The 15040-nt window shown below is 41.4% G+C and overlaps 1 protein-coding gene across 5 annotated transcripts in view; it reads right to left on the reverse strand.

Moving 5' to 3' along the window:
• Positions 1 to 15040, reverse strand: part of PKD1L1 (polycystin 1 like 1, transient receptor potential channel interacting) — a 329432-nt gene that overhangs the window by 281358 nt on the left and 33034 nt on the right. For all 5 annotated transcript variants that reach the window (XM_056520283.1, XM_056520285.1, XM_056520284.1 and 2 more), the window contains exons 3-4: positions 5416 to 5562; positions 4820 to 4941 (exon numbers count right to left, since the gene is read on the reverse strand). In XM_056520283.1, the coding sequence (XP_056376258.1) occupies positions 4820 to 4941; positions 5416 to 5562 (269 nt within the window). The remainder of the gene's footprint in view (positions 1 to 4819; positions 4942 to 5415; positions 5563 to 15040) is intronic.

Raw genomic sequence — 15040 nt, forward strand, 5'->3', positions numbered from 1 at the left:
AGGGGTCAGTTTGGATCCTATTCTTTTTAATATATTTATTTATGACCTTTATAGAGAAATTGCATAGTAAAGTACCAATCTTCGCAGATGATACCAAGCTCTGTAAAGTGGTTTACACAATAGAGGACAGTGCACTGTTACAAATGGATCTGGATAGGTTGTAGGTTTGGGCTGGGAAGTGGCAGATGAGGTTCAACATTGATAAATGTAAGGTTATGCACATAGGAAAAATCCAGGCTGGGATTATGTATTAAATAGTAAAACACTGGGAACGACTGACATGGAAAAGGACTTGGGAGTATAAAGGGGTATTCCAGGAATTTTTTTATATGACTATACTACAGGGGCTGTAAAGTTAGTGTAGTTCATAATATAGTGTCTTTACCTGTGTGTGACAGTTTTCTCACAATTCTTCTGTAATTTTCACCCCAATATTTATTTTTAACAGCATACAAAATTACTGTTGTCTCAGATTTTACCCAGCTTGCAATGCGGCCAAGACCTGACTCGCTAGTCAGCTGATGAAAGGGAGCCTGTCTGCTTCAATGGGTATAGGGATCGCTTGGTGGGAGAGAGATCAATTGCAACTAATGCAACAGCTGTAGGCACCCTGATTGAAAACCAGAGGTCTTTTGTTTCAATGGGTGGGGTGGCTGATGTGTGGGAGGGAGGAAAATGGAATTGTGGGATTTGTAGACAAAAAAATTAAAGTCAAACAGGAAATACAAGTTCAAAAAAAGCTAGCCACAGTGTTATGGTAATATCATGACATAGCCATTAAGCCCCAAGACAAGCGTAGATCCTTCCTAAGCATGTCCATTACTTTCTGCCAGGTACGTACTAAAATCACCTTATGGTGGTTAACCCCTTTAAGTTAACAGTAAATTTACCTGTAGTGGCCAGTGTCAGGCTGCTTCTGCCAAGGCAAATAAAATCATGGGGTGCATCAATAGGGGCATAGATGCACACGATAAGGAAATAATTCTACCGCTGTACAAATCACTAGTCAGACCACACATAGAATACTGTGTACAGTACTGGGCACTGAGTACTCAGGCAGATTCTGAGTGCCATATTGGAGATGGGAAGGATTTTTTTCTGTCATGTGACAGTTGGCATCAGCCTCATGTTTGTTTGATTTTTGCCTTCCTCTGAATCAACACCATAAGGTTTTAGGTTGAACTTTATTGTCTTTTTTTCAACCATACAAACTATGTAACTGTGTGACATGGTTGCGTGTGTGTGTAAATAGGTGAGTGTGTAACATGTATAACATTGTAACAGCGCTCGTTGCAAACCACCAGCATACTATGTGTTCTTACCAGTGTCAGGTGACATCCTCTGAATTCTCTCCTGCTGCCTCAGCCATTTCTGCAGTTTGCATTATGTCCACTAAGGGCCACGCGCAAGCACTGCCTGGAACTTATAGGGCCAGCGTGCACTCCCAAATAGTTCCCCCTCCAATGCCTGCTTGGTGCTCCCTATATAAAGCAGCTCCATCTGTTCCCTGATGGCTTAGCAATAGTGTGGTTTCCTGCACAGCTGAGGTCTCTGGTGATCAAGTGGGCCTGTCCAGTGCCTGACTTCTGAAATTTGCCCCTGCCTCATCCCTTGGATCCTGTCTTGTCTCTACTTTGCTTGATATCAGACTGTCAACTACACCTTGTCTACCAGCAAGCTTGTTCCACCTAGTTGCACCTGGAGCAATCTTGGCTAGCTGTTCTCACAGCTTCTGCTATTGCACCAGTTCAGCTCTGCTGTGTCTGATGTCTTCCAAAGTGTCTGCCCCATTCTGCCTGCCTTGCCAGCTGCCACTTGTGGCAGAGTGCGTCCAAACCCATGGGTTGTTACAAATATGCTAGGTAATAGTTCTCATTATTCGCTTTTAAATAAGTACATACAGACTAGGGATCGACCTATATATTTTTTAGGGCCTATACCGATAATCTGTCACCTTTCGGGCCGATAGCCGATAATTTATACCGATATTCCGATATAAGTTATCGGCTATTTCAGCCCCCCGGCGGGGAAGAAGCCATTGCAGATCAATTAATTAGAAGCCTAACAATTAAAAATGACCCCATTTTAAAAACTAGACCCCTCAACGTATTCGCTAGGGGGTACAGTGAGTATTTTTAACACCATAGTTTTTTGGCAGGAATTATTACAAAGTCAGTGTTAAAAATTCGAAATTTGCAATTTTTTGTACATCACTTCTGATATTGCAAGAAATGTACCCTATATTTTATTAAGCTGCTCGGCCGTGTTTGGAAATACCCCTCGCTTAAGCCATATTTGGTTCCTTGGCCGCGTGGTAGGACCCCAAAGGAGAGGAGCCCCCTTTGGCTTTCAGGGCATCCTTATATGAATAGTCCCCATTCATACTGCGTTTTTGCAGTATAGGTGTCCGTTGTCATGTCAAAAAAAGGATGCCAATGTATACTGTACCAGTATACGTCAGCATCACTCTTTTTAACATGATGCTGACGGATACCTCTAACACTGCGGAAACCCAGTATGAATGGGACACAGTGTAGGGTCACATAGAGCGCATCCGCAGCATATTTCACACCGCAGATGCCCCCCAGCAGTCACAAGGGTGAGATCACTGCTGTGGCTGGGTAGCTCAGTGTGTCCGCTCATGACTTTCGGCGGGAAATCCGACGCTATTAGTGGACACACAAAGCTACCCAGCCACGGCAGGGAGCTCATTATTGTGGCTGTTGGCAGGCATCCGCAGCATTTAATATGCTACAGATGTGCGCCGTGTGATCCTACACATACATTTTTATTTTTCATTATATTTATTTAATACATTTATTTTAATTTAATTTTTTTCACTTTTTTTTATACTTATTGTTGTTACACTTTTATTTAGTTCATATTTTTTTTCACTTTTTTTTAATGCTTTGGAATACTTAGTATTCCAAAGCATTGCAGAGATATGCTGCATGCTAGTTTTACACTAGCAGGCAGCATATGAGGACGTGCCTCTGGCCTGCCTCTCACAGGCAATAACCGGGGCAGACCTGGGGGTCCTAGTAAAGACCCCCGGCTGCCCAGGTAAGAAGCAGCAACCTGCGATAGTTGCGGGGGGCTACAGGAGAGAGACAGAGGGAGCCCCCTCCCTCTGTCAAAACTCCTTACAGCTCGCAGTCGCTTCTGACCGCGGCTGTAAGGGTTAAACTGCCGGGACCGAAGTTCTCTTCTGTCCCGGCAGTAACGCAGGTCCCCGCCCGCCGGGGATTACACACAGCACCCAGGATCGTGCAGCGGGGTGCTGCAGGGGTGACAGAGGGAGCTCCCTCCCTCTGTCATAACACTTACAGCCCGCCATCACTTCCGACCGTGGCTGTAAGGGTTAAACTGCCGGGACCGAAGTTTACTTCGTTCCCGGCAGTGTTGCAGGGTCCCAGCTGTGTTACAGCCGAGTCCCCGTCGCGATCTCGGGGGTACACTGCCCAACACCCACGAGAACCAAGGACGAGTATAGACGTCCTGGTGCCGGAACGGCCACCAAACAGGACGTCTATACTTGTCCTTGGTCGTTATCGTGTTAAAGAGGTTCTTGGTGAGAATTTTTTTTTTTTAATCTATTTGTGCCAGAACATTAAACAGACTTGTAAATTACTTCTATTTAAAAATCTTAACCCTTCCAGTACTTATCAGATGCTGTATGCTCCATAGGAAATTATTTTCTTTTAAAATGTATTTTCTCTGACCACAGTGCTCTCTGCTGACACCTCTGTCCATGTCCTCTGTCCATGTCCGTGGAACTGGCCAAAGCAGGAGCAAATCCCAGAGAAAACTTATCCTGCTCTAGACAGTTCCTGACATGGATGGAGGTGTCAGCAGAGAGCACTGTGGTCAGACATAGGAAATTCAAAAAGAAAAATCTTCATGTGGAGCATACAGCAGCTAAGTACTGGAAGGATAAGATTTTAAAATAGAAGTAATTTACTAATCAGTTTAACTTTCTGGCACCAGTTGATTTAAAAAAAAAAATAGTTTCACCGGAGTACCCCTTAGAAGAGGTCCTCCGGTGGAAAACTATTTTTTTTTTTTCAAGTCAACTGGTGTCAAAGTTATACAGATTTGTAAATTACTTCTATTAAAAAAAATATATATATATCGTAATCTTTCCAGTACTTATCAGCTGCTGTATACTACAGAGGAAGTTAAAGTTGTTTGTTTCTGTCTGACCACAGTGCTCTCTGCTGACACCTCTGTCCATGTCAGAACTGTCCGAAGCAGGAGAGGTTTGCTATGGGGATTTGCTCCTACTCTGGACAGTTCCTGACACAGACAGAGGTGTCAGCAGAGAGCACTGTGGTCAGGCTGAAAAGAACTCAACTTCCTCTGTATTATACAGCAGCTGATAAGCACTGAAAGGAATGGAAGTAATGGAATGGAAGTAATTTACAAATCTGTTTAACTTTCTGGTGCCAGTTGATTTGAAAAAAAAAATTCCACTGGAGTACCTCTTTAAAGAGGAACTATCATCTTCCTTCTAATTGCTTATATTACGCTGCATTCATACACATCGTGTTGAATAGTTTAAATTTTTTTATTTTTTTTGCCGTGTACTATTTTACTTATATGTCTAAATACACCATATTTTGATTTTGCCATTTTTGGGTTTGTTTGTAATTTAGGTTTGTAATAAAGATTACAAGTCTGTATATTTTTTGCACAAAGTTTTGCCAAAGTTGGAGGGTAGAGCTTTACTCATTATAAACATAAATTGCTGGTTAAAATATACCTGTAGTCCAATTTAAGCTGCTAAATATTCAGAATTTTTTTTACATAATAGACTTACCTTTTTGCACTTGGTCATTGTAAAGACTCATGTTCACATTACTTATATAAGGACCAGCAGTGGTGAAAATAGCAAGCATTCCTTTTCCATCCCCATATGGCGTACATGTAGGTTCTGTGCACCTGAATATACAAAAACAAGCAATAGCCCTGATTTACTAAGAGTGGAGTGTAGGTTTCTTTGTGGGTTTTAATTCCCTACAATTTTTTTCCTTTTTTTACTAAGGTTTCCCTACATTTTTCTTTTTCTTTTACACATGCTCTGATCTGTGGGGTTTTCCTCAGCTGAAATCCACCACATTTTCTGTGGAAATCTTAGTAAATATGAGTAGAGTTTTTGTGAAAATTTTCGGTGGCCACACCCCTTTTCCCAACAACCACACCCCTATTTCAGGTTTTCAGAGTAAAAAGGAGTTTGTAAGGTTTTTTTTTTAATTCTGGCGCAGTATTTGGTGCACAACCCGACAAAACATGCCGGGTTTACAATAGTAAATCCGGGCCAATGTGTATATACTATGCAGTAGTTAAATAAACACAACTATAAATAAGTAATGAGACACATATCGACATATACATGTATTCATAAAAGGTAAATACCTAGGTGCACATTCACTTTCTGCATTGTTCCATGTTCCATTCATTTTTGTAATAGAGGAAATAACTGAGCCATTTTCAGATCCCTCCAGTATACTCATGTTGGCACACACGCAATCTATTTTGTCTATTCGAACGGTTAGTTGAAAGCTAAAGCATAACAGAAAAGAATAAATTAATGTTATTAATCCACATGGCTTTTATTTGTAAGCACTTGTAGATAATAGAATAATCAAAGAAAAGTATTCACAAATTGTTAATAAAGAGAATAAAGAGCATATGCAATTTAAGAGGAATAGAGAGCTCCCAACATAGCTTCTACTTGGACTAACACTGAGCATAAATAAATATCTAGAATCAAGGTAAATTTAGTTTTGTATTTTCCCACCTAGTTGCTTCACTAAACTAACAGCTTTTTGTCAAGTATCTTAGGTGACGTTCACAAGTGCATATTTTGCTGCAGATTTTAGCTGCTGAACAAGTTCATATGCACTAGGGATCGACTGCTATAGTTTTTTTTAGAGCCGATACCGATAATCGATGCAGGTTAGGGCCGATAGCCGATAACTTATACCGATATTCCGGTATAAGTTATCGGCTATTTATCCCCCCGCGACACCACTGCAGATCATTGATTTAAAGCGGGCACTTTAAATCAATGAACTGCAGCGGCTTTTGCGGTGCCATAGACCGCTGCCGCCACCCGCTTATCTCCCCCTGCCTGTCCGTCGCACCCCCCACCGCACCGCCCCGTCCCCATTGCCTCCCCCATCCCCAGTTTTATAATTACGTCAAGTCACTCGTCATTACGCACAGCGTAACGCAGGACGCAGCAGGAGCCAGAAGTAGCGTGGACCCCGGGTCCCGGGAACAGGTAATTATAAAACCGGGGATGGGGGAGGCAATGGGGCCAGGGCGGTGTGGTGGGGGGTGAGACGCGGTGGGGGGGGGGGGGGGGCGGTGGCGGGGCGGGGCATTATCGGATTATCGGCAAGGTAATTGCCGATACCGATAATGCCCAAAATCGTGATTATCGGCCGATAATATTGGCCAAACCGATAATCGGTCGATCCCTAGTATGCACGTGTCAACATACTGTGGTAGCTTGGGTAGGTAGGGTGAAGCTGTGCAGTGATGAAAGGGTGTTGGATTAACCCTTAACTGTCGTGACGCCAGGGTGCAGGTTCCTCTCTGTATATATATCCTACCGTCCACAACCGGAGTTTTAGTAAACTGAAGATAAATTCTGATTTTATGCAGGTTACATGTAGTAACAGTCTTTGCAGAGGACCGGACTTTAGGCTCCTCACAGGTTTGGTTGGGACCTTGTAGGGAATAAGCTTGAAGGATTTGCTTTACGCTGTTCCACTGGATTTAGGGGTATTGTTTAAGTCCAGCAGTCACAAAGGATTAGGATTGAGTTAGATTGAACTCACGATTTTGTATTTGGCTGAAGTTAGCAGGCTTCAGGCCTAAATTTGTCTTGAAGGTATACACGGAGCTTCTCTCTTTGCTAGTCCGGAACACAAGAGAGATGTTGCTTGCTTTACAACCAGGAACCAAGAGAGCGAAGATTGGATAACAGTGCCCTTATACCTAAAGGGGCAGGCTTCAAGCTTATTGGTGCCCCCAGACCTGTCAGTCCTAATACAAAGCATTGTGGTACAACATGTGACATGAGCACATGACCTGGAAGGTCCTTAACCTTAGCAGAACAATATAATTATTAATCATGTGACCTAAGGTCCTAGAAGCAACATTTACACTATACAATATATAAAATATATACATAAAATTAAAGAAGGAAGAGGCGACTAGGGTTATCCCACTAAGAGCATCCTATCAGTACGGAGGAACTCTGACTTTGGGGACTTATTACACAAGGCACAGTACACGTACAGTACTGGGACACCACAATACCCTAAGGCCATTTTCATACGATGGAATTTATAAGTGGAACCTAGCAGAAAAATATGCCTTGGGGATCCCGATTCTGGAATATACCAAAAGAACTGACATTTCAATTCTTTTTAAGGAATCCGATCAGAAATGAATTGCCATCTATGGAGATGGAGCATTTCCGAGTGATCCCAGCACAGACATATTCTTCCAGTGCCCACTATTTGCAGAATGTCCACCCGTGTTTTCTGTTGTGTGAATATGGCTTAAAGGAATACTCCGGCGCGCACTTTTTTCCTTTTATCCCGTCCGGGCTGCAAAATAAAAGAAGGCGAGGCGGGACATCGCTGCAGCCGGTGATAGGCTGAAGCTCTGTGTGACGTGTCAGGCTAACAGGAAGTAAGAAGAATACAGCCTGGGGACCGAACACGTGTACTGGAGCTCCAGGGGCTCGTTGGCAGGTAAGAGAAAGTGTGTTTTCTTTTATTTTGAAGCCCGGACAGGATAAAAGGAAAAAAGTGCGCGCCGGACTACTCCTTTAATAGGGTTTATGAACATATGAATTATATTAAAGCCTGTATATGGCTTTGTAGGTTCTGCTAATATTCCTACCCATTAAAGTTTGAGAAGAGGTGAGCTTTGTAACATGGTGCACATGACTATGAGTTAAATGGGTATTCCAGGATTTTTTTTTTTTTATTTGACTATGCTACAGGGGCTGTAAAGTTGGTGTAGTTCACAATATAGTGTCTTTACCTGTGTGTGACGGTTTTCTCACAATTCTTATGTCATTTTCACCCCAATATTTATTTTTGCCAGCATACAAAATGACATCTCAAAATTTTCCCAGGTTGCAATGCGGCCGATACCTGACTCACTAGTCGCTTGGTGGGAGAGAGATCAATCTGCAACTAATCCAACAGCTGTAGGCACCCTGATTGAAAACCACAGGTCTTTTGAATGGATTCAGCTCATTTATGTTTCAATGGCTGGGGTGGCTAATGTGTGGGAGGGAGGAAAATGGAATTATGGGATTTGTAGTAAAAAAAGTCAAACAGGAAATGCCAGTTCGCAAAAAGCTAGTAACAGTATTATGGTAATTTCACAACAAAGCCATTTAGCCCCAAGACAAGCGCAGATCCTTCCTAAGCATGTCCATTACTGTCTGCCAGGTACATACTAAAATCACCTTATGGTGGATAACCCCTTTAACTGTACTCCAATGGTCTCCACAGTCACCAGATTTCAATCCAATAGAGCAACTTTTGGATGTGGTAAAATAAGCGTTTGTTAATTTGAATTGACGGCAACATGTTTTCCAAGCCTGTTATAATTCACCTGAGATTTTTAGATGTGAGGACACAATATAGCTGAAAATTCATAATATAACATCATTATTAGCAGAATACACCTACTTTGAGGCATCTTAAAATGCCTCTGTAGTTCATGAAGATTGTCTTTAATAGCTGCCATATTATTTGCACTGAAAACCAAGTTCAAAAAGTAATGTTACTATACTTCCAGCAAGGTTTAGGTTGCCAAAGGGTGAAAGCAATATCAAAATCCTTGCTCCCTGAACTGTCTACCTGAAGAGATGCATTGTTTCTTAGCATCTTGTGAAGGTCTTTACTTGTGTTGGTATTACATTGATACCTTCATCATCCATGTGATACTTTAGAACACTTAACAATGATATTATTCAAAAAAAAAATGTCTGGATCCTAAATGGTATTATTTCATTATTTTGCTATTTAACTAGTAACTTAATCCAAAAAGCTTCTCCGGTTTAATGGTTTAGGGATTACAAGCATTTACATTTGCTGAGCACAGAATAGAATACTGTGGAAATGATTGATATTATTATGTATATGTATACATAAAATCCACAATGTCTGCTGTTTTAGAGTAGTTCAAAAGTTACCAAGAAGTTATAATCAAATTCCCAAGGACATCTACATACAGGGGTGTGGAAATTAAAAAAAAAAAAACTTCTTGTTCAAGGGACTAAAGCGGAACACAATCTACTTGTCCCTCAAGAAAATCCACTTGTCCTGGTAGATGAAATAATTCCAACCAAAATAGTACGATCCCCCCCACTAGACCACCAGGGATGGATATAAGATCCCTTTAGACACTGCTGTCAACTTAGACCGCGGTGATCTAATGGTTTAATAGCGGCCATGGCGATCGCAGCATGCCGGGCTATTAGCGGCAGGAGAGCTGTAGCTAGCTCCTTTTACACCCAAGGCAAGCCCCCCCCATCTGACCCCTATAACTCCAAATTTTCCATATACAGGGATGTATGAGGGTAATCTTATGTGCCGTGATCTGTAGTTTTTATCAGAACCATTTGTTATCAGAACTTTTATTAGTAAAGGGGCTTATTCACATATATACGCACTTTTTAAAATATTTTAATCACAATTTTTCAGTCTTCATAGGGACTTATACACAGAGTCTTTTGATTGGATAACAGTGAACAACGCTGTGTTACTGGGGGGGGGGGGGGTACTGCTTCTCCAGTTTGTGTGGTGCATTTTATTTACTCTAATTTCTATGTCAGAAAATGCTGGAAGTTGCATTTAGTTACTAGATAACAACAGCACCCAGCATGCCCTGATACAGCCTATGGTTGTGTGGGTGTTGCAGCATGTTGCACTGTATAGTAGTACAGTTAAGGTTATTGTGTAACATGCTGGGAGTTGTAGTTTTGGTTTGTGTCAGCTGCAGAGCCATAGGCTGTGTCAAGGAATACAGGGAATTACAGTTAGTAACTTCAACATCCAGCATGCCCTGATGCAGCCTATGGCTCTGCAGCTGACCCGAACCAAAACTACAACTCCCAGCATGTTGCAGTTTATAGTTCTACAGTTTAGGTTACGGTGTAACATGCTTGAAGTTGTAGTTTTGGTTCGGGCGTGTTTGCGTGAATCCGTGGGGCTCTTGGTCGTCGGGTGAGTATGAAGGGGCAGGATTCTGGGGGTGCAATTTAGTGCGGGTGGCCAGAAACCACTAAAAATAAATAATAAAAATTAGCACAACTGGCAGCAGCACTTGTCAGTCCGCCCCTGTACAAAACATACATGCATACACATATCATACATACACCGGCCACTGCCCCCTATATCATACATTACATACATACATCATACATACAGACACATCATACATACACCCGCTGCTGCCCCCCATCATACATTACATACACACATCACACACAGACAGACATCATACACACATCACACATACACTCAAACCATACATATACACCATACATATGCACACATCATACATACACCCACCAGTGCCGCCCCCATCACACACACATCATATATACACAGACATCATACACACATCATATGCACACATATACACAGACATCATACACACATCATATATACACAGATATCATACACACATCATATATACAGATATCATACACACATCATGTATACACAGATATCATACACACATCATGTATACATCATATATACACACATCATATATACACAGACATCAAATATACACAGACATCATACACACACACACACATACACTCACACCATACATATGCACACATCATACATACACCCACCGCTGATACACCCCCCCCCCCCTAATTATACATTGCATACATATACAACCACCCTTCCTGCCGCCTGCATGCTCTGCCTCCTCACCTGATCTTCACACCCCCCCCCCCCCCCGCTCTACATTACACAAGAAGCAGGGGGAGAGCGAGGAGGCACACAGCTCGGTACACAGCTCCATCCCCCTCTCCCTCCCCCCCTTGCTCTGTCTCCACAGGACCTAAATCTACCACGGAGAGGCTGCAAGTCTGCACGGGGAAAACACAGAGCAGGGGGGGGGGAAGAGAGGACAGACTGCACTGCAAGGGGCTTGGGAGGATTTCTGTGTGTGAAGGAGGACTGAGCAGCGGCCCCCGGCTACTGAAATCAGCTGGGGGCCGCCGCCCCCTCCATACACCCTGAGCGCCGGTGTGAGCTGCAGACTTGCATCTGCTCCTGCGCCTCTCACCGGAATTAAAGAAAAATATGGGGGAAGTCGGTCTGTACCTGCTAGCCCAATACAGGGCTAAATCTACGAATAATTCACCTGCCCGGCGCCCAAAACTACTTGTCCCGGGCGACGGGTGATAGGATTTCCACATCCCTGACATAGCTGCTTTAAAGAAGTTTTCCCACAAAACAAAAGGGGATTTTTTTTTTTTTGAAATAAGATATAAAAAAAACTTATAGTACAGTTTTAAAAACTACCACTGTCTACAAAGCAATGTATGCAGGTCTCTGACACATAAAACAGAAAGAAAGTGCTCTTTGTTGGAACAGTAGAATACAAGACTTCTGGCCATCAAAGGTTGGGCACTGAAATAAGAGGACCTAGATAACTTTCAAGACATGTACAAACAAAGGGAAAGAAAAGCTGACAACTATATACAAATGATGCACAACAAATGAACTAGGATGTATATCAAGAAATCACGTTTTATTGGACACAAAAAGAAATGCAGACATTTAAAATCACTTAAAAATACATGTGAACAATTGGAGTAGTATAATCCTCTGATACTGTACCCCATATCACGGCTACCATAGCCCAAAGTAAGGGTCCCAAAAATGTAGCACATATATGGTAAAAAAATAATATATATAGAAAAAATTGGGAACCTTTAAAACAATGAATTTTATTTCATCCTTCTTAAAAATATAGAGTAGAAAAATTATTATTAAATATATAAACAATGACCGCCACCAGTATCCTACTCCACAGTCTTAATTGCCGGTAGTAGATATGTTGCTACAAACAATGTCCATAAATAGTCCAACTACTGTTATCCGTGTTCCTTAGTTGCGTCTTCTCCAATTACTGATGTAGAATTGTGTTATGCTTGCATACTGTTCACATTGCTACTGTTAATCCTGGATAGCGTCCACGTTGCTCAGTGCTCAACATTACATCGTAGTTAAAGTGCATATCTGCTAGACGATAACCTTCTAAAAATTATTTGACCGGTGCGCAGCTGATTAAAAAAATTATGGAGTACTCCAGGAAGAAATTGAGGATATATTTCTCATTTATTCATTTGGGCATCTATGGTATCCTTCCCAGTCCTTTCTGACATCATTAATGATACAGGTAAGTATACATAATGTAGTTCCTTAATTCAGACCAAGTGATGCGTTTTTATTTGCCTTTGTACTTATATTGCATCCACTGTTACCCAACGTACAGCAGACTATTGGATAAATAGCGTGCGATATCTACAGCAGTATCAGCATTAATATAGAATATTTATGTATTGTTATAGCATTTTAAAAGTTAGACCATATTTAATGCAGCCTATACATCCTGTTGTAGCCTTGCTACTTACATCCACGTACCCATGCATTCATACATATACTAGAATTAAATATGATATGCAGCACTGTAGCACCAGCATTGGCATATAGCCGTATCACAGTGTTGCTATATCTTAGTAACCTTATTATACCAATATTGCATTGGATTTAAAGGGGTACTCCACGCAAAACCTTTTTTATATATATCAACTGGCTCCGGAAAGTTAAACAGATTTGTAAATTACTTCTATTAAAAAATCTTAATCCTTTCAATAGTCATTAGCTTCTGAAGTTTTCTGTCTAACTGCTTGTTAGGTTCGTCAATGATGATGTCATGTCCCGGGAGCTGTGCATGATGGGAGAATATCCCCATAGGAACAGCACAGCTCCCGAGACGTGAGTCATCAGAGAGTAGTTAGACAGAAAACAACAACTCAACTTCAGAAGCTAATAACTATTGGAAGGATTAAGATTTTTTAATAGAAGTAATTTACAAATCTGTTTAACTTTCCGGAGCCAGTTGATATATAAAAAAAAGTTTTGGCCTGGAATACCCCTTTAACTCCACCATGAGGTAAGGACTTGTCTCCAATGCACTAGAGCTATGTTCAGATTTAGGTGCGTTTAATGTGCGTTTTTAGTCGTATTTTCATTAGTGACACCGCATGGTATTATAGGATCAGGTTTTTTTGCACCATCCGGTGCAAAAAGGTAGGGAAATTGCAGTGCTGTCCACAACCGAGGTAGATAAATCTTATGCTTTATTACATGTAACGCTTTCAAGGAGACTCTGTCCTCTTCCACAGACATGTTATAAGTCCGCCAATAAACACGTGTTTGTGACCGGAAATGACATCATAATAAATGTACATAATTTTACAAACAAATGACATAACAATTAATCAACATAAAAAATTATCAAAAATTATGCTACAACAGATAATTTAATAATAAAACATAATTTTAATAATTTTAGATAATTTTTTATGTTGATTAATTGTTATGTCACTTGTATGTAAAACGGTCACAAACACGTATATATTGGCAGACTTTTAACTTATAACATGTCTGAGGAAGAGGACAGAGCGTCCTTTAAATGCGTTACATGTAATAAAAGCATAATATTTATCTACCTCGGTTGTGGACAGCGCTGCAGCTGCAATTTCCCTACCTTTTGCACCGGATGGTGCAAAAAAACCTGATCCTATATTCCCACGCTGCTGCGAGGGCGGGTTTAGCTGCAGTCCAAAGTGATTATCCACGCAACCATCCGAAAGGACCTTTCATACATACCCATACGAGCGTTGTGCCTCAAATCAGCACAACTGGATCCGGTGAGTCTTTCTGCCTTTGGGGCCCATCCGGTTCAATACTGTTCTTCACAGTGGATCGCTTTGTCTCTTTCTCTTTTCTCACCACATGGTATTAGGCAGGCATTTTACACATGTGAGACCCAACGAGTGTTCATAAGATCCTGATTTAGTAACAATCTTGTATAGTGGCCCACATTTGTATATATCATAATATATAGTGGTTTGTGCTCGAATGGTAGGTACTGTTAATAGGCATGATGGTAAAGGTTCACTGGCTCGCCCAATCCTGTGCTTAAACGTCTGTCTATATACAGGTAACGGGATCCTTCTCGCTCAGGTGCTTCTAGGTTGGCAGGTTCGTGGATTAACAGGAGAGTTAACTATGTTCTGTCTAGTTTTATCAGGGAATTGTGTTTGAATTGTTTATGGATTTATTTCTGTCTTAAGTACAGATTGATGAGGAGCTACTTTGAGCCACAAAAAAAATCAAGAAACTTGGCTAAAGGCAGGACTTAAAGGAACCCATCCCTGTGGGAGATGTTCCATATATCCATTTATCGAAAAGGGACAGTTTACCACCAGTGCAAGTACAAAAGAGAGAATTTCATTAAAATATTTTGCCAACTGTAACACAAGGGGGGAAGTGTACATGCTGAAGTGCTCCTGTCCGGTAAATTATGCGGTTAAAACCTACAGAACATTGAAGAACCGCATACAGGAGCACATAGCAGACATTAGGCATCAAAGAGATACCCCAATGGGCAACCACTTTTCCCAGTGTCATGAAGGGAACCCGAAGGGATTTAGGGTCCAAGTGTTGGAAGTGGTCCCCCCCGAATTAGGGGTGGGAACTGGGATAAAATGCGCCTACAGACAGAGGCAAGGTGGACCTTTTTGGTGGATTCTGTCAAACCCAATGGCCTAAATGAATTTATAGCTTATTATTAATTTGAATTAAAATGGCTATTTGATATATTGATAAGGAATACTATCAACTTACTCCCTGTCACGTTATTTTGAATTTGGATAACCCCCTTGAAATTTTCAAAAATGGGC

This window comes from Hyla sarda, chromosome 5 (assembly GCF_029499605.1).
Source record: "Hyla sarda isolate aHylSar1 chromosome 5, aHylSar1.hap1, whole genome shotgun sequence".
Lineage (NCBI taxonomy): Eukaryota > Metazoa > Chordata > Amphibia > Anura > Hylidae > Hyla > Hyla sarda.